The sequence below is a fragment of the Staurois parvus genome, unplaced genomic scaffold, assembly GCF_062004578.1.
Source record: "Staurois parvus isolate SC_StPar_1 unplaced genomic scaffold, SC_StPar_1.0 ptg001063l, whole genome shotgun sequence".
In the NCBI taxonomy this organism is placed as follows: domain Eukaryota; kingdom Metazoa; phylum Chordata; class Amphibia; order Anura; family Ranidae; genus Staurois; species Staurois parvus.
Window position 1 is genome coordinate 61,143 of NW_028318859.1, and position 19,632 is coordinate 80,774.

General features: G+C 49.0%; 1 protein-coding gene across 5 annotated transcripts in view; it reads right to left on the reverse strand.

The window, feature by feature from the left end:
• PIEZO1 (piezo type mechanosensitive ion channel component 1 (Er blood group)) overlaps positions 1 to 19,408 on the reverse strand; it is a 78,920-nt gene extending 59,512 nt beyond the window's left edge. For 4 of the 5 annotated variants that reach the window (XM_089658354.1, XM_089658352.1, XM_089658353.1 and 1 more), the window contains exons 1-9: positions 19,153 to 19,408; positions 17,686 to 17,797; positions 17,325 to 17,503; positions 16,104 to 16,252; positions 13,947 to 14,120; positions 8,164 to 8,255; positions 4,165 to 4,325; positions 1,080 to 1,256; positions 730 to 855 (exon numbers count right to left, since the gene is read on the reverse strand). In XM_089658354.1, the coding sequence (XP_089514480.1) occupies positions 730 to 855; positions 1,080 to 1,256; positions 4,165 to 4,325; positions 8,164 to 8,255; positions 13,947 to 14,120; positions 16,104 to 16,252; positions 17,325 to 17,503; positions 17,686 to 17,797; positions 19,153 to 19,347 (1,365 nt within the window). In that variant the 5' untranslated portion in view covers positions 19,348 to 19,408. The remainder of the gene's footprint in view (positions 1 to 729; positions 856 to 1,079; positions 1,257 to 4,164; positions 4,326 to 8,163; positions 8,256 to 13,946; positions 14,121 to 16,103; positions 16,253 to 17,324; positions 17,504 to 17,685; positions 17,798 to 19,152) is intronic. The other variant, XM_089658355.1, reaches the window with a different exon arrangement.
• Between the last annotated feature and the right edge of the window lie 224 nt (positions 19,409 to 19,632).

Sequence of the window (19,632 nt, forward strand, 5' to 3'; positions counted from 1 at the left end):
ACACCCTTCTAGCATTTCTGCCATCTTGAGTAAGGGCAGATAATTCATGTAGCATTGACTTCATGGAATTCATATGCTCTTAGCTCAGGCATGCAGGCAGGAGGGTGTGCTTGGCTGTGAAAGCCGCCCCCCCCCCCCCCCCTCCCAGGGATGTATGACAGTATTTTGGCCTAGGCCAGAAACCAGGAAGTAACTAAAAGAATTATAAAAAAAAAGTATAAAACAAATAAAGATACAGTAATTTATTGTGAATAATCATGCTGCTGGGGTTAGTAAATAGATAGAAAGGTAGTCAGTGTTGATTGGGGGAGCGAATTCTTCAAAGAGTAACAATCTTAGTTGCAGATTTCTGCCTGTTTCTGTTCTGAATAAATAGTTGTCTGTTTGATCATTTTTTTTTTATTTGCTATTTTTTTCCTACAAAAGTGGAGTTACCCTTTAAATCTGTTACTATGTTTAACATAATAATGTATTCCAAAAGCTGATTTCAAGCTTTCAAAATCTGCGCTTTCCATTAACAATGCCTGGTGATCCTGCCATGAGGTTCCTTGTTCAGGCACTTCCTGTGAAGGGTGAGAACTGTCTCACAATAGTACCGATGAGGTAAAAAGGCCGATAACCCTGAGAGCAGCTTGTAATGATCAAACCATCTTTGGCCAACCAATGGAGAGCTCAGAATTCAGTAGATGATTCATGATTATAGAAAAACAATAGGGGGCGCCAGTGTACCTGAATGTACCCCAAGTTGGGATGACCTTTCCGGATTCCAAACCAGTTGGCAGGATCAATCGGTGAGCGATACAACGCTGAATTCTGGATCTCCTCCTCCAGGAGGTTGGTGCCATTGGGAAGAGGCTGAAATAGGACAGATAAAAACAAAAAGACATTTCCTATCAATCACAAAAAAGAGAAAATTTTCCTTTGATAAGTGCTGGAGAAGCCACAACGGGTGTTTGGTGGCTGTAGGCCTGGCTGTGACTTCAGATCAGAAATGTTTATTGCTGCCCCGAAGAAACAGCAAACACAGCCGTAGAGAAAATGGAGCCACTGCCGCCGGTAAATGCTCCATGGGGACTCACCTGTGTGCAGTTTATGGAGTAATCCTCGGGGTTGACAATCGTCAGCTGATACAACATCTTACAGACGATTATAATGGAGGTCCATATTGTACACAAACTGGACGCCATGTGTTGGAAACGAGAAAACGGAACAGCAAATGCCCAGAGAATGACGAAGAGAAAATTCATCACAGAAACCTGAACAACAAATGGAAAGGTCAAGTCATACATTTATCCATCACCACTGTGGAACCAGACAGAAGATACATGGAAGATGGATGGAAGATGGATGGAAAATACATGGAAGATGGATGGAAAATACATGGAAGATGGATGGAAGATACGATAGATGGAAGATGGATGGAAGATACATGGAAGATGGATGGAAGATGGATGGAAAATACATGGAAGATGGATGGAAAATACATGGAAGATGGATGGAAAATACATGGAAGATGGATGGAAGATACGATTGATGGAAGATGGATGGAAGATGGATGGAAGATACATGGAAGATGGATGGAAGATACGATGGATGGAAGATGGATGGAGGATACATGGAAGATGGATGGAAGATACATGGAAGATGGATGGAAGATACATGGAAGATGGATGGAAGATACGATCGATGGAAAATGGATGGAAGATACATGGAAGATGGATGGAAGATACATGGAAGATGGATGGAAGATAGAAAATGGATGGAAGATACATGGAAGATGGATGGAAGATACATGGAAGATGGATGGAAGATACATGGAAGATGGATGGAAGATACCATAGATGGAAAATGGATGGAAAATGGATGGAAGATGGATGGAAAATGGATGGAAAATGGATGGAAAATGGATGGAAGATGGATGGAAGATGGATGGAAGATGGATGGAAGATGGATGGAAGATAACATCGATGGAAGATGGATGGAAGATACGTGGAAGATCGATGGAAGATGGATGGAAGATACGTGGAAGATGGATGGAAGATACGTGGAAGATGGATGGAAGATACGTGGAAGATGGATGGAAGATACGTGGAAGATGGATGGAAGATACGTGGAAGATGGATGGAAGATACGTGGAAGATGGATGGAAGATACGTGGAAGATGGATGGAAGATACAGGGAAGATGGATGGAAGATACATGGAAGATGGATGGAAGATACATGGAAGATAGATGGAAGATACATGGAAGATGGATGGAAGATACATGGAAGATGGATGGAAGATACATGGAAGATGGATGGAAGATACATGGAAGATGGATGGAAGATACATGGAAGGTGGATGGAAGATGGATGGAAGATACATGGAAGATGGATGGAAGATACATGGAAGATGGATGGAAGATACATGGAAGATGGATGGAAGATACCATTGATGGAAGATGGATGGAAGATACATGGAAGATGGATGGAAGATGGATGGAAGATACATGGAAGATACGATAGATGGAAAATGGATGTAAGATGGATGGAAGATACGATCGATGGAAGATGGATGTAAGATACATGGAAGATGGATGGAAGACACATGGAAGATGGATGGAAGTTACATGGAAGATGGATGGAAGTTACATGGAAGATGGATGGAAGACGATAGATGGAAAATGGATGGAAGATGGATGGAAGATACGATGGATGGAAGATACGATGGATGGAAGATACATGGAAGATGGATGGAAGATACATGGAAGATGGATGGAAGATACGATAGATGGAAAATGGATGGAAGATGGAAGCCATAAAAGGACGTCTATATACCGTACATAATACCATAAAATTCACTTATTTAACGATTCACTCCTGAGTTAGTATTATTATTTATTACAGATACTTCTATAGCGCTGACAATTTACTTGTCACTTTACATATATAGTACATTCACATCAGTCCCCGCCCTCAAGGGACGTACAGTTGAAGGTCCCTAACTCACATTCATACATTTGTATTCTAGGGCCAATTTAGACAGGAGCCTGGAGATTTCTCAGAGATCCGGGTGGAATGAGATCTCCAGTCCTGGGTCCAGGGTTTGAACAGCCAGCATACTGATTATACAGGTGTGTGCCGGTATTTTTGTAGATACCTGGCCGTAGTTCTGGGCTCCTCTGGCCGTGGTTCTGGGCTCCTCCCCAGCATGTGGTGTGTGAATCCATTATGAAGTAAAGTCACATTGCCCATGGATTTATATAGATGTTAATGTGGTACATGGATGTGGGTGAATATAGGTGGATGTGGGTGAACGTAGGTGGATGTAGGCGGATGTGGGTGGATGTAGGTGAACGTATGTGGATGTGGGTGGACATAGGTGGACGTGGGTGGATGTACGTATGTGGACATAGATGGATGTAGGTGAATGTATGTGGACATAGGTGGATGTAGGTGGACGTAGGTGGATGTGGGTGGATGTGAATGGATGTAGGTGAACGTATGTGGACATAGGTGGATGTAGGTGAATGTGGATGGATGTAGGTGGACGTATGTGGACATAGGTGGATGTAGGTGGACGTATGTGGACATAGGTGGATGCAGGTGGACATAGGTGGATGCAGGTGAACGTATGTGGACATAAGTGGATGTAGGTGGATGTGGGTGGATGTGGATGGACGTAGGTGGATGATCATCCCTTTACATTCGCCCACCTATAGGTATACATTGTGGTTCAGTCTGACAGACAGATCTGGACTGGAGGCCCATGTAAAAAGGGCCTTAAATCCAAATGAAAGAACTCCGCCCATATTACAAGATTCAGAAGAAACTGGATCCAGTCTGCAAAGCCAACATCCCTCTAAATATGCAGAAGACACCAAAAGCTCATCTGGCTGTCCACAGACGCAGAAAACATTCGTACCACGTCCAGCTGGCGAAGAGCAGAAAGATTGGACGTCTATGAATTCCCCACACACCTTGACAAGGTGAGAAGATCAATCACTGAGAATAACATTTGAGATAGTGCCATGTGGGACATGACGGCACCGGATCTGCCGGGTCACCGTAATAGAATTGGCGCTGCTCCAGCATGAACTGCGGAACGCTGATTGCTCCCAGCTCACCAAACCAGCCGCTGGGACCTTACATAGAGACGGACGTCTATAGAACCGCTCATCTCACCTCCAGCAGGGCCACCCACACGTTGTACAGGGCCACCAGTTTCAGCACATGCAGCTCCAGGATCCTCCACAGGAAGACCTGCACCCGGTGCAGGAGCTCGGAGAACTTGTAGAAGAGGACAGTGAGGCGCTGAGCCACCAGATCCCACTTGCTGAGGTTTTCTGAGACATGAAACAAGAAGACAAATCAACATTCAGACAGAAGACCTATCCAGTCAGGTGATCAGTGCTTCGGGGACCCCTATACAGCAATAAATACACCGAGTTTGGGCTCCTCCCTCCTCTAGGTAGTCCCCGGCCATACTCCGCTTCAATGATCAACTAAAGAGAGGCCTTTATTTCTATCAGACCTGACTGGCATACACTGAGAGAGGAATGGTAACGCACAACCACTGTACACCACTACTAAATGGGAAAATATATTGTTTATCATGGAAACTGCAAAAAATGTACAAATCTAACAGGCTGATCACTTTAATTGCAAATACTCACCTGTGCGGCGATGTCTGGGAGCTCCTCACCTGTACTGCAATGTCTGGGAGCTCCTCACCTGTACTGCAATGTCCGGGAGCTCCTCACCTGTACTGCAATGTCTGGGAGCTCCTCACCTGTACGGCGATGTCCGGGAGCTCCTCACCTGTACTGCAATGTCCGGGAGCTCCTCACCTGTACTGCAATGTCCGGGAGCTCCTCACCTGTACTGCGATGTCTGGGAGCTCCTCACCTGTACTGCAATGTCTGGGAGCTCCTCACCTGTACTGCAATGTCCGGGAGCTCCTCACCTGTACTGCAATGTCCGGGAGCTCCTCACCTGTACTGCGATGTCTGGGAGCTCCTCACCTGTACTGCAATGTCTGGGAGCTCCTCACCTGTACTGCGATGTCTGGGAGCTCCTCACCTGTACGGCGATGTCCGGGAGCTCCTCACCTGTACTGCAATGTCCGGGAGCTCCTCACCTGTACTGCAATGTCCGGGAGCTCCTCACCTGTACTGCAATGTCTGGGAGCTCCTCACCTGTACTGCAATGTCCGGGAGCTCCTCACCTGTACTGCAACGTCTGGGAGCTCACCTGTGCGGCGATGTCTGGGAGCTCACCTGTGCGGCGATGTCTGGGAGCTCCTCACCTGTACGGCGATGTCCGGGAGCTCCTCACCTGTACGGCGATGTCCGGGAGCTCCTCACCTGTACTGCAATGTCCGGGAGCTCCTCACCTGTACTGCAATGTCCGGGAGCTCCTCACCTGTGCGGCGATGTCCGGGAGCTCCTCACCTGTACTGCAATGTCCGGGAGCTCCTCACCTGTACTGCAATGTCCGGGAGCTCCTCACCTGTGTAGCAATCTCCGGGAGCTCCTCACCTGTACTGCAATGTCCGGGAGCTCCTCACCTGTACTGCAATGTCCGGGAGCTCCTCACCTGTGCGGCGATGTCCGGGAGCTCCTCACCTGTACTGCAATGTCCGGGAGCTCCTCACCTGTACTGCAATGTCCGGGAGCTCCTCACCTGTACTGCAATGTCCGGGAACTCCTCACCTGTACTGCAATGTCCGGGAGCTCCTCACCTGTACTGCAATGTCCGGGAGCTCCTCACCTGTACTGCAATGTCCGGGAGCTCCTCACCTGTGCGGCGATGTCTGGGAGCTCCTCACCTGTGCGGCGATGTCTGGGAGCTCCTCACCTGTACTGCAATGTCCGGGAGCTCCTCACCTGTGCGGCGATGTCTGGGAGCTCCTCACCTGTACTGCAATGTCCGGGAGCTCCTCACCTGTACGGCAATCTCCGGGAGCTCCTCACCTGTACTGCAATGTCCGGGAGCTCCTCACCTGTACTGCGATGTCTGGGAGCTCCTCACCTGTACTGCGATGTCTGGGAGCTCCTCCCCTGTACTGCAATGTCCGGGAGCTCCTCACCTGTACGGCAATCTCCGGGAGCTCCTCACTTGTGCAGCAATCTCCGGGAGCTCCTCACCTGTACTGCAATGTCCGGGAGCTCCTCACCTGTACTGCAATGTCCGGGAGCTCCTCACCTGTACGGCAATCTCCGGGAGCTCCTCACTTGTGCAGCAATCTCCGGGAGCTCCTCACCTGTACTGCAATGTCCGGGAGCTCCTCACCTGTGCAGCAATCTCCGGGAGCTCCTCACCTGTGCAGCAATCTCCGGGAGCTCCTCACCTGTGCAGCAATCTCCGGGAGCTCCTCACCTGTACTGCAATGTCCGGGAGCTCCTCACCTGTACTGCAATGTCCGGGAGCTCACCTGTGCGGCGATGTCTGGGAGCTCCTCACCTGTACGGCAATCTCCGGGAGCTCCTCACCTGTGCAGCAATGTCCGGGAGCTCCTCACCTGTACTGCAATGTCCGGGAGCTCCTCACCTGTACTGCAATGTCCGGGAGCTCCTCACCTGTACTGCGATATCTGGGAGCTCCTCACCTGTACTGCAATGTCCGGGAGCTCCTCACCTGTACTGCAACGTCTGGGAGCTCACCTGTGCGGCGATGTCTGGGAGCTCCTCACCTGTACGGCAATGTCTGGGAGCTCCTCACCTGTACGGCAATGTCTGGGAGCTCCTCACCTGTACTGCAATGTCTGGGAGCTCACCTGTACGGCGATGTCTGGGAGCTCCTCCCCTGTACTGCAATGTCTGGGAGCTCACCTGTGCGGCGATGTCCGGGAGCTCCTCACCTGTGCGGCGATGTCCGGGAGCTCCTCCCCTGTACGGCGATGTCCGGGAGCTCCTCCCCTGTACGGCGATGTCTGGGAGCTCCTCACCTGTACCAGGAGACTCCAGCCGGCTCTTCTGGGTGCTGGACTATCTCACTCTGTCCTTCTGAACTATGCAGGGCCTTAGCTGTGCTCAGTACAACCCATAGCTACACCCTAGGATGGGACTACAGAACACCTCCCCTTCGCCCCTTCTCCATAACACAGACAGGAGGGGTTCTGTGGTCCCCAGTGATAGCTGGAAGCAATGTAATGAGTGCAGCACAGGCAGACAATGTACAGGAAGCTATCAGCTGACAATATTTATGGCAGGATCAACTTTCTTTGCACTTTTTATACAGAAATAATAAAACCTCTCAAAGTATATTTAAAGGGCCGACAACAGAAGAGATGGAAGGTCACATATATATATATTCTGTACCTCCAATAATTCGGTTTTCTCCCCGTTATTCTGCATGAATTTAATATTCTGCTTTCAGATAAATGATCTATTTCTTTGTCTTAACAAATTCTTGTCATTTATCATTGAAATAAAAAAACATTTGTACAGAAAGATTCCATCCTGTGGTGATCCGGCCATGGAGCAGCCATTGCCTTCATGCAGCTCAGACAGCAGTGAAATGATTGCAGGGGGAATCCTATGGGGGGAATCCCATGGAGGAGGATGTGGAGGATCCAACCTGCCAATGGATTCCGCCTCATCTGGTAACTTGGCCGATGAGCTGCATTGTACAGGATGAGGATGATGATGATGATGACGTGTCATTACAACGAAGGCCGGAGCTGAGCGGAATCACAAGAGCTCTGCTACCAAGTCCCTCGTAGGAAGGAACGGTGCAGCAGGACGAGGATTATCGCGCCAATTATGAACTACACTTTACATTTCAGGAAAGCTGAGCTGGGAGAATCGCAGAACTGCCACTTCAGTAAAACTGCCTTATACTGATCCCACGGCTTCAATAAGGACCGGGAACAAGCATGCAGCTCCGGAGTTAGACTTCCCCGGGCATATGATTGTTCCAGGTCGGCAATCAAAGTATTGCAGTCAGGGACAGCCAGGCAAATGGCACTTTCAGGAGAAGCTCAGCCCAAAATCACGTCCTGTATGACTCTCAGCACTGCAGTGATGGCGGCTGCAGCAAAATCTGTGTGAGCCTTCTAGACGCAGGAGAGCGAGACCGCGAGACCGCGATGTTCTCCTCTTCACAGAACGCCTCCAGCAGACATCGAACTTTCATTGTTTAATGGAATTATTTTTGGATGTTGGATTTGTCAGTTCTCACCTCCATGGAGTGATCCGTCTTCAGCACCCTCCTCCTCTTCCACCTCCGCATCGCTGCCAGGACCAGGCGCCTCTTCTACTTCCCGCTCCTCACTAACAAACACAGAAATAGATACAATGTATATATGATATTTCTACTACAGAGACCTATATAGTGCCCTCATACATATATTGTACATTCCCATCAGTCCCCGCCCCCGAGGAGCGTACAATGTATATATGATATTTCTATTACAGGGACCTATATAGTGCCGTCATACATATATTGTACATTCCCATCAGTCCCCGCCCCCGAGGAGTGTACAATGTATATATGATATTTCTATTACAGGGACCTATATAGTGCCGTCATACATATATTGTACATTCCCATCAGTCCCCGCCCCCGAGGAGCGTACAATGTATATATGATATTTCTATTACAGGGACCTATATAGTGCCCTCATACATATATTGTACATTCCCATCAGTCCCCGCCCCCGAGGAGCGTACAATGTATATATGATATTTCTATTACAGGGACCTATATAGTGCCGTCATACATATATTGTACATTCCCATCAGTCCCCGCCCCCGAGGAGCGTACAATGTATATATGATATTTCTATTACAGGGACCTATATAGTGTGTCATACATATATTGTACATTCCCATCAGTCCCCGCCCCCGAGGAGCGTACAATGTATATATAATATTTCTATTACAGGGACCTATATAGTGCCCTCATACATATATTGTACATTCCCATCAGTCCCCGCCCCCGAGGAGTGTACAATGTATATATGATATTTCTACTACAGGGACCTATATAGTGTGTCATACATATATTGTACATTCCCATCAGTCCCCGCCCCCGAGGAGCGTACAATGTATATATAATATTTCTATTACAGGGACCTATATAGTGCCCTCATACATATATTGTACATTCCCATCAGTCCCCGCCCCCGAGGAGTGTACAATGTATATATGATATTTCTACTACAGGGACCTATATAGTGCCCTCATACATATATTGTACATTCCCATCAGTCCCCGCCCCCGAGGAGTGTACAATGTATATATGATATTTCTACTACAGGGACCTATATAGTGCCCTCATACATATATTGTACATTCCCATCAGTCCCCGAGGAGCATACAATGTATATATGATATTTCTATTACAGGGACCTATATAGTGCCGTCATACATATATTGTACATTCACATCAGTCCCCGCCCCCGAGGAGCGTACAATGTATATATGATATTTCTATTACAGGGACCTATATAGTGCCCTCATACATATATATTGTACATTCACATCAGTCCCCGCCCCCGAGGAGCGTACAATGTATATATAATATTTCTATTACAGGGACCTATATAGTGCCCTCATACATATATTGTACATTCCCATCAGTCCCCGCCCCCGAGGAGCGTACAATGTATATATGATATTTCTACTACAGGGACCTATATAGTGCCCTCATACATATATTGTACATTCCCATCAGTCCCCGCCCCCGAGGAGCGTACAATGTATATATGATATTTCTACTACAGGGACCTATATAGTGCCCTCATACATATATTGTACATTCCCATCAGTCCCCGCCCCCGAGGAGCATACAATGTATATATGATATTTCTATTACAGGGACCTATATAGTGTGTCATACATATGTTGTACATTCACATCAGTCCCCGCCCCCCAGGAGCGTACAATGTATATATGATATTTCTATTACAGGGACCTATATAGTGCCCTCATACATATATTGTACATTCCCATCAGTCCCCGCCCCCGAGGAGCGTACAATGTATATATGATATTTCTATTACAGGGACCTATATAGTGCCCTCATACATATATTGTACATTCACAGCAGTCCCCGCCCCCGAGGAGCGTACAATGTATATATGATATTTCTATTACAGAGACCTATATAGTGCCCTCATACATATATTGTACATTCACATCAGTCCCCGCCCCCGAGGAGCGTACAATGTATATATGATATTTCTATTACAGGGACCTATATAGTGCCCTCATACATATATTGTACATTCCCATCAGTCCCCGCCCCCGAGGAGCGTACAATGTATATATGATATTTCTATTACAGGGACCTATATAGTGCCCTCATACATATATTGTACATTCACATCAGTCCCCGCCCCCGAGGAGCGTACAATGTATATATGATATTTCTATTACAGGGACCTATATAATGCCCTCATACATATATTGTAAATTCACATCAGTCCCCGCCCCCGAGGAGCGTACAATCTAAGGTCCCCAACTCACATTCATACATACACAGACTAGGGACAATTTAGACCGGAGCCAATTAACCTACCAGCATGTCTTTGGAGTGTGGGAGGAAACCAGAGTACCCCGGAGGAAGCCCACACAGGCACAGGGAGAACATGCAAACTCCAGGCAGGTGGTGCCGTGGTTGGTACTCAAACCAAGGACCCGAGTGCTGCCAGGGGGAAGTGCTGACCACTTAGTCACTGCGCTGCCCATATTTTACCTTTCAGGGTGAAGACTTAAGCTGGCTATAGATGGAACGATTTTCTCTCCTGCAACCTGTGAAAGTCGCTGGATTCCCCCATAAACACAGTCAGCATTGATGGGGGAATCCTTTCGGGGGAGCCACTGTGTTCTCTCGACCAGGAGATGGCTATTGCTGCCGGCAATAATCGCATGAGACATCCAACATGCTGGTTGTACCCCCGTCAATCGATGGATCAATTTGGGTACATTCGGCCTGCCCATAGATGGATGGAATCTCGGCCGGTCCCTGCAGGGCCACCTATAGCCGGCTTTAGAGAAGTCTTAGCCAAGACCTGTCATGGAAATCTTTGGCCTCCAATTCTCGGCTCTTAGCAGACAAAGCTCTATAACTTACAGGTACTGTCAGAGCTTTCCTCCCCCCACCCCCACAATCTTACCACCCCCCACACTATGGTGGACAAGAAGGGGCACATGTGTTTCTGCACTCTAGATCTGCAGATCTTCTGCCCCGGAATGCCCTCCTCCGGGCCCCTCTGCCTTCCATCCTCTAAATGTGTATTCCTGCTGAGTACTTGTCAATGTCCTAATGAGCTACAATGGGTTGTAGTCTGCGTGATCCTGGCTGGTGATCTGTGGATGGTGATCCTGGCTGGTGATCCTGGCTGCTGATCCTGGCTGGTGATCTGCGGATGGTGATCCTGGCTGCTGATCCTGGCTGGTGATCCTGGCTGGTGATCTGTGGATGGTGATCCTGGCTGCTGATCCTGGCTGGTGATCCTGGCTGCTGATCTGTGGATGGTGATCCTGGCTGCTGATCCTGGCAGGTGATCCTGGCTGGTGATCTGCGGATGGTGATCCTGGCTGGTGATCTGCGGATGGTGATCCTGGCTGGTGATCTGTGGATGGTGATCTGCGGATGGTGATCCTGGCTGCTGATCCTGGATGGTGATCTGTGGATGGTGATCCTGGCTGGTGATCTGCGGATGGTGATCCTGGCTGCTGATCCTGGCTGGTGATCTGTGGATGGTGATCCTGGCAGGTGATCTGCGGATGGTGAGATCGGACAGAAGTGTAGGGAGCACCTAGGGGGATCTATGGTTGGTGTAAATGGGGCCGTAAAGCAACATGCGGATGAAAAGCTGAACTAAACAGTCCTTCACACATGTGAGTATATACCGTATACACCCCCCATAGGTAGATTTTTTCCCAGCATTCCAGTGTATGTACAGAAGGTGCTTCACGCCACACCTGATATAAGAGGCTGATCACACCCAACAAGGTGATACAGAGATAAGGTTGCCATGGGAACAGGAGATTATTTACTCCCTTTTTTGGTGGATTTGTGACTTTTATTGCTGGTTAAACATTCCATAGCAGAATACACGGGAAGGTGACCCAAAGCCTTCAAAGGCGTCTGGAAATTCCACATGTCTATGCTCATGGAGATTATCTATTATTTTCACCACTTGCACCCCCCCCCCCCCCCCCGCAAAGTCACACACATATATATGTGATTTGCATTTCTTGATAGGGGGTGTGTGCGCAGCCCTGCCTGCGCTGCCATTGGTGGCTATGGATGTCAATCACCAGGTCCCAGCCAGAGATTGCCCGCCGACACCCAGCGATCGCGGAATACTGACAGTGGGGGGGCTATGTGTAAACAACACAGATCGCTCCTGTCGGCAAGGACATGCTGCTTTGTATTTCTCCCTAGTAACACAGCACATGGGTAACCCTTTGATGGCCCCAGATGTTACCCCCCTCCTGCCCAGTGCCATTAGTACACAGTCGGGGCTTTTTATTAGCACTGATCACTGTATTGGTGTCACTGAGGATGTCAGTGGCAGTTAGTCCCCCCCCAGTGTCAGAATGTCCGCCGCAGTCCCGCTATAAGTCGCTGATTGTCGCCATTACTAGTATAAAAAATAATCCCTGTATCTATACCGCCATTTGTAGACGCGATAACTTTCTCGTAAACCAATTCATTTATACGTATCTGGATTTTTTTTAGTTCAGACAAGGAGCAGAATACATTGTGGCCAAAATTTACGACAAAAATAGATTTTTTAAAAATTTTTTACTGGACATGTTTAATAGCAAAAAGTCGAAAATATTGGTTTTTTTTTTTCCTCAAAATTGGCGGTCTTTTTTTTTTTTTATAGAGCAAAAAAATAAAAACCACACAGGCGATCCAATACCACCAAAAGAATGCTCAATTCGTGGGAAAATCCTCTGGGGGGGGGGGATCCTCTGGAGGGGGAAGGGGTAAAACAACTGAAATAAGACTGCAGCGTGGCAGAGGCTCATGTGGGAGTTTTATTCGATTGTCGTCATCAAGTTGGAATTACTGATTCGGTCAGACTTGGGGCTGAGTGTTGAATTCATTTCTTTTATCCCATGGGGGGCTATCAGACGGATTTCAGCCTGCCTGGAAGGTGTGCCCACCCCATTACAGAAGAATGTTCCAACAGCCGATATACATTCATGAGAGCGAGGCGCCCCACCATGGCTGCATCCGGGGTCCAGGCCTAGAAGTCGAGGGAGATTCACCAATGGAGTCCCTATGGGATGTGGAACCCCATTAGATGCCATCAAGGTCTCTATTACAGCAGCTGGGAAGCTATGGTCCCCTTCTCTCCGACCTATGACATCACAACTCCCAATATACAGAGTGACATCACAACTCCCAATATACAGAGTGACATCACAACTCCCAATATACAGAGTGACATCACAACTCCCAATATACAGAGTGACATCACAACTCCCAATATACAGAGTGACATCACAACTCCCAATATACAGAGTGACATCACAACTCCCAATATACAGAGTGACATCACAACTCCCAATATACAGAGTGGACACTTTGTATCCATGAAATGTAAAGTTCGATTCTCCGATAACCGGATGTCTGTGTAGGCAGACGCTGCATTTCATGGAGTTCAGAGATGTTCTCTGTTCCTCTATCTTGGGGCACAGCATTGTCAGCACTGACACCAGAAAAGTGCCCCCTTACATGGGGGGCTATTGGAGGTGGAAAGTCAACCTGCCGCTGCTCACAGGACCCCCAGCAACTGCTAAAGGGACCCCGAGGTTCCACAGAACTCTGGCTGAGAAGGTCTGTCCTGGATACAAGGAATTCATGAGATGATTGGACTGTGTGGGGCCATTCAGAATAGAAATATACATCATGATTGGAATCACAATGCGCGCATGCTGCTTCTAACAGACACAAATGTACCCCCAGAGACACGGGAGCCCCCCCGATATGCTCACCCACTGCCTTGTAGTGTATTGCTCAGAGATGCCTTCGCCAGGTCGGTGATGTGCATGAAAGGCCGGTGGAAGTAGTGGAGCTGAAGGATACAGGCCAGGAGGAAGAAGCCAGGGATGAGGATGCTGGTGAAGAGCTCCGACACGCTGAACTTCTCCAGTCCCAACGCACCCAACCTAAAGCAAGAAATAACCTTTAGAACGAGCTTTAAGTGGAACGGAAAAATAAAAACAGTTCAATGTCACAGTTGCTTGTGTTCTCATTCAAACCATCAAATGGCCGGAGTCACAACTGATCACATGAGCAGCACCATGGCAGTTATAGATCAAACAGAGGCCAAGATGGCGGCTTCCTGGGCTGAAAACAATGGGAGGGTTTAGTTCCACTTAAGGCTCTATTCACACTTCAAGTCGCACCATATAATTGCACACCAGTCTTGTGAATGGATGACTCCATGCATGCAATTCAAACTAGTCAGTTGTCTGTGTGATGGGCTTGAAATGTACAAAGAACCAGTCAGGACAGAAATATGGGAGATGCTGTCTGACCTGAAGGAAAGAGGAGGACCAAATAGGGCAAGTATAACCACAGGAGAGCGCCCTCCACAGTGACCAGATGGTAATACAACACTATTATGGGGCATCAGGAGTTGGGGGTCTAGGATACACCTCTACCCGGAGTTGGGGGTCTAGGATACACCTCTACCCGGAGTTGGGGGTCTAGGATACACCTCTACCCAGAGTTGGGGGTCTAGGATACACCTCTACCCGGAGTTGGGGGTCTAGGATACACCTCTACCCGGAGTTGGGGGTCTAGGATACACCTCTACCCGGAGTTGGGGGTCTAGGATACACCTCTACCCGGAGTTGGGGGTCTAGGATACACCTCTACCCGGAGTTGGGGGTCTAGGATACACCTCTACCCGGAGTTGGGGGTCTTGAATACACCTCTACCCGGAGTTGGGGGTCTAGGATACACCTCTACCCGGAGTTGGGGGTCTAGGATACACCTCTACCCGGAGTTGGGGGTCTAGGATACACCTCTACCCGGAGTTGGGGGTCTAGGATACACCTCTACCCGGAGTTGGGGGTCTAGGATACACCTCTACCCGGAGTTGGGGGTCTAGGATACACCTCTACCCGGAGTTGGGGGTCTAGGATACACCTCTACCCGGAGTTGGGGGTCTAGGATACACCTCTACCCGGAGTTGGGGGTCTAGGATACACCTCTACCCGGAGTTGGGGGTCTAGGATACACCTCTACTCGGAGTTGGGGGTCTAGGATACACCTCTACCCGGAGTTGGGGGTCTAGGATACACCTCTACCCGGAGTTGGGGGTCTAGGATACACCTCTACCCGGAGTTGGGGGTCTAGGATACACCTCTACCCGGAGTTGGGGGTCTAGGATACACCTCTACCCGGAGTTGGGGGTCTAGGATACACCTCTACCCGGAGTTGGGGGTCTAGGATACACCTCTACCCGGAGTTGGGGGTCTAGGATACACCTCTACCCGGAGTTGGGGGTCTAGGATACACCTCTACCCGGAGTTGGGGGTCTAGGATACACCTCTACTCGGAGTTGGGGGTCTAGGATACACCTCTACCTGGAGTTGGGGGTCTAGGATACACCTCTACCCGGAGTTGGGGGTCTAGGATACACCTCTACCCGGAGTTGGGGGTCTAGGATACACCTCTACCCGGAGTTGGGGGTCTAGGATACACCTCTACCCGGAGTTGGGGGTCTAAGATACACCTCTACCTGGAGTTGGGGGCTCAGGATACACCTCTACCTGGAGTTGGGGGCTCAGGATACACCTCTACCCGGAGTTGGGGGTCTAAGATACACCTCTACCTGGAGTTGGGGGCTCAGGATACACCTCTACCTGGAGTTGGGGGCTCAGGATACACCTCTACCCGGAGTTGGGGGTCTAAGATACACCTCTACCTGGAGTTGGGGGCTCAGGATACACCTCTACCTGGAGTTGGGGGCTCAGGATACACCTCTAGCTGGAGTTGGGGGTTCAGGATACACCTCTACCTGGAGTTGGGGGTTCAGGATACACCTCTACCTGGAGTTGGGGGTTCAGGATACAGAGGAGGAGGGTCTGTAGAAGGGGAGGGAGAAGGACATGCGGGAAGCTCACATGGGGGACACTTACTGCTCATCTGTGAGGGAAGTCAGGTTTTTCCAGTAGATGGGAAACTCTTCAAACTGAAAGGTATAGATGGCGATAAGGACCAGCATCGTGTAGGCCACCACCAGCCACCAGAAGAAGTTCAGCAGCTTCCGCCAGAGTGTGTAATACACCTGAAAGAACAGTCCGGAACACAAGGTCAATCAAGGAAGAGAAACATTCTTCCATTTTCAGAAGGAAACCTTCTCGGCTTTTTCCCGTTTCACCGGACCCCAACCCATAGAGCCGATTCCTTAGCTCACATCCTCAGACTAAGCCAACATCCCCGAAGCAGAGACGTGCTATCATGGAAATGGCTCCCGCCAGCTCCGCCCCCTCCCTGCACCAGATGTGATTGGTAGCTGCTGTGCCAGTTCACAACCTCAGATAACGACTGCCATGATAAACAAGACATGCAGAATGGTCACGGCTTGAGGGCTGAAAGGTCAAGTTCTGTTCATTCATTCAATGGCTCATACAGATGAGGGGCCCCAGTAGCTCACTTGTTTTCTACTTCAAAATAATGTTTCATGTAATTACCAAACCTGTAGCCCTGTTGTGGCCCCCCAAAACCTGTCTGAAATACTCCCAATAGCTCTGGACATGCCATACGCTGGCCACTTGCCCCAGGACTACAGAGGTGAGCGCACATTCTAGTGAAGAGCTGTGCATGCGCAGTGTGCTCTCTCTCCCTCCACAACAGCACTGGCTTTTCAGCATACACGTTCCTGTACTAGACTTGGAATGTGATTTGGTGATGTCACTATGGAGCTGCTCACTGTTCTCATTGCTGGAGGCTCTGACATGAGGAAACAAAGCCCCGCCTCTACCAAGATGGCGGCCTCCACATTCAGACACAGTGCAGAACAAGGCAGAGGGCAGTACTGGAGAGAGACCGCAGCAATATTGGCGATTGATCCTTTGCCCTCCACAGTTCAGTTCCTCTTTCATTCTAAAATACAGAATTAGAAAGGATTTTCCTGGTGAAGGGAAGCCTAGAACTAGCGAGGATTTCTTCTTTCCTTTCAGTTACTCGGTTACAGATTTCCCTCATTTCCTGTCTGATGAACTCAATGTCAGCAGAACAGGAAGTGAGGGGAAATCTCTCCGCTTATCAGAAGATATAAGAAGAAAAATCATCTCAGTTTACAAAACCAAAGTTCCACCAACAACGTATATTGCGTCCCGTCCGACTTCTGGACGTACCTGGAAGATGACGAGGCAGAGCAGGAAGAGGAACATATAGACGATTTTATAGACCACCAGCCTTCCGGCGAAGCTGACCACGATGAACATCCCCCCGCAGACGTAGATCCAGTATTTGGCGTAGAATCCCATCACCTGCTCCCCCAGACACTTCAGTAGATGCTTCTCGGCAGACTGACCTGCAATGACAGACCATGGACCCCATCGTCAGACCGTGGACCCCATCGTCAGACCGTGGACCCCATCGTCAGACCGTGGACCCCATCGTCAGACCGTGGACCCCATCGTCAGACCGTGGACCCCATCATTCCAAGTCCGATAACATGGGGTGCATTATGGGTAACATGGTCCCTGCACTCACCAGATTCCGGGACTGTCACCTCCTCCAATGGTGGGCTCACCCTCCGACGTTTCTGCAGCTGCTCAGTGACAAACTGGTGGAGGAGAAGCCAAAATGTCAGCGTGTAAAGGAGCTGGAAGACAAGAGGGAACCCAAAGGCTAGAATTATTGTCTACCACAAGAGAACGTTCCGTGTGATTATCAGCAGAGCCGAGTCCCATACACCTGAGAAGGATCCATATCTCACTGACAAGAAGGGGGATCAATAATCAGGACTTCTGATAAAGTATAGATTACATAGTACAGAATTATTATTATACAGGACTGATCGCGCCAACAGTCTGCTCGGCACTTTACAGAAGCACAAATGTACATCAGGTGAACAGAGAGAATTATGGAGGGCTGAATATGAGATCCGAGAGATTTTTAGTCGAATAGGCTGACTGGGTCTGATATCAGATGAGAGGTAAGTGGCCTCCAATACCAATCAATGCTTCCAATAGCAGGAGACTAAAGTATATCTATCCTCAGGAACACGCATTTCATATCCTGCAGTTTACTGATCCTCCACTAGGGCGGCCCGCCAGGGACTTCCTGTCCTCGGGTGACAACTCCCACTCATGGTACCATGTCTATGGAGCAGCATGGACTATTGAACACCTCCCCTTCAATCCATCTCCATAACATATGGAGGGGGGGTTCTGCAGTCCACACAGAAAAGGCGGTGTCAGAGCGAACACTAGTGGCTGAGAACACTGAACACAGAATGCACAGCAAGGTACAGCATGCTCGCTGGATTGCTGCATTTTTGCACTCTATATAAAAAATGGTTTCAATTGTAAATGTCACTGACAACGGGACAGCAAATAGGTTGTCACCTCATCCCATTACACCTTGGCACACATTATTACACGGGTTCCGGGGCCAATTTAGGTGGTAATTAAACTCACTTAGTGCCTTATCTGCATAGATCAGCCTCAGGACCTGTCATTATATGTGTTCGGGGTCAATGGGTTGAGGTGACAACTCTACAAAGACGACAGATTTCCATATAGTTTGAGGGTAAAAGGAAACCAGTTGTAGACCATAAATGGCTGATGACCACTGGTGGCTGTAGGCCAGTCCTTGTGGTTGGGTGGGCTTGTGTGGCATTTCTGCACCCTGGTCTGGCTAGAATTGGCCGCTTCTGTTTAGTAGAACATATAAAAGTGTGTAAGTTGGAGGCAGCCAGGCAACTAACATTTTCTGAGGGTTTCCTAAAAAGAAGTCTTCAATAAACTGTATTCTGGTTCTAAGGGTTGCCCCACATCTCAGTCCAACATTGTGTTCTGAACAAACCCGGCAGACTAAGATCGACCTTTGTCCTCCATATGGCTCCGCTCTACGGAACTTCGGCATCTTTCTGCTGGGATGAGCCGGCATTATGGGGACACTTTACTGGGGCTGCAGGTCTGCTATGAGAGATGATGGGAAGGAAATGGGGGTTACCATAGCTCCAAGGTTCAGGCAGGGGTACGGGGCTCGCTCCAGTCCCAGCTGGGACAGCCTCATGAAGCCAAGCCGTGTGGGCAGCTCGTTCTCCAGGTCCATGCTCCAGACGTACTGTAAGCTGCAGAGTGTCATGGCGTAGAGGAGGATGAAGGGGGAGCACAGCATAGCGAACTGCCGCCGGTTCCGAACCATCCAGATCAGGCAGGCCCAGAGAAGCAGAACGAAGGTCAGCCAGCTGTGATAGGTGATACTCCAAACCTGCCGGACGACAAGCAGAAAAAAATCGTTAGATTAGAAATATTTCACTTCAAGGTCCAAAACAACTGAAATTAAAGGACAAACCTGCTGGGAACCCAATTCTACACTCATACCTCCTCTCCTGTACATTCCCAAACCCTTCAGTGTGAGAAACGGGTCACTGCAGAACCCCCCCCCCCCCCCCCCCTCAACGTTTCATCACTCGAGGTGTCACGGGTC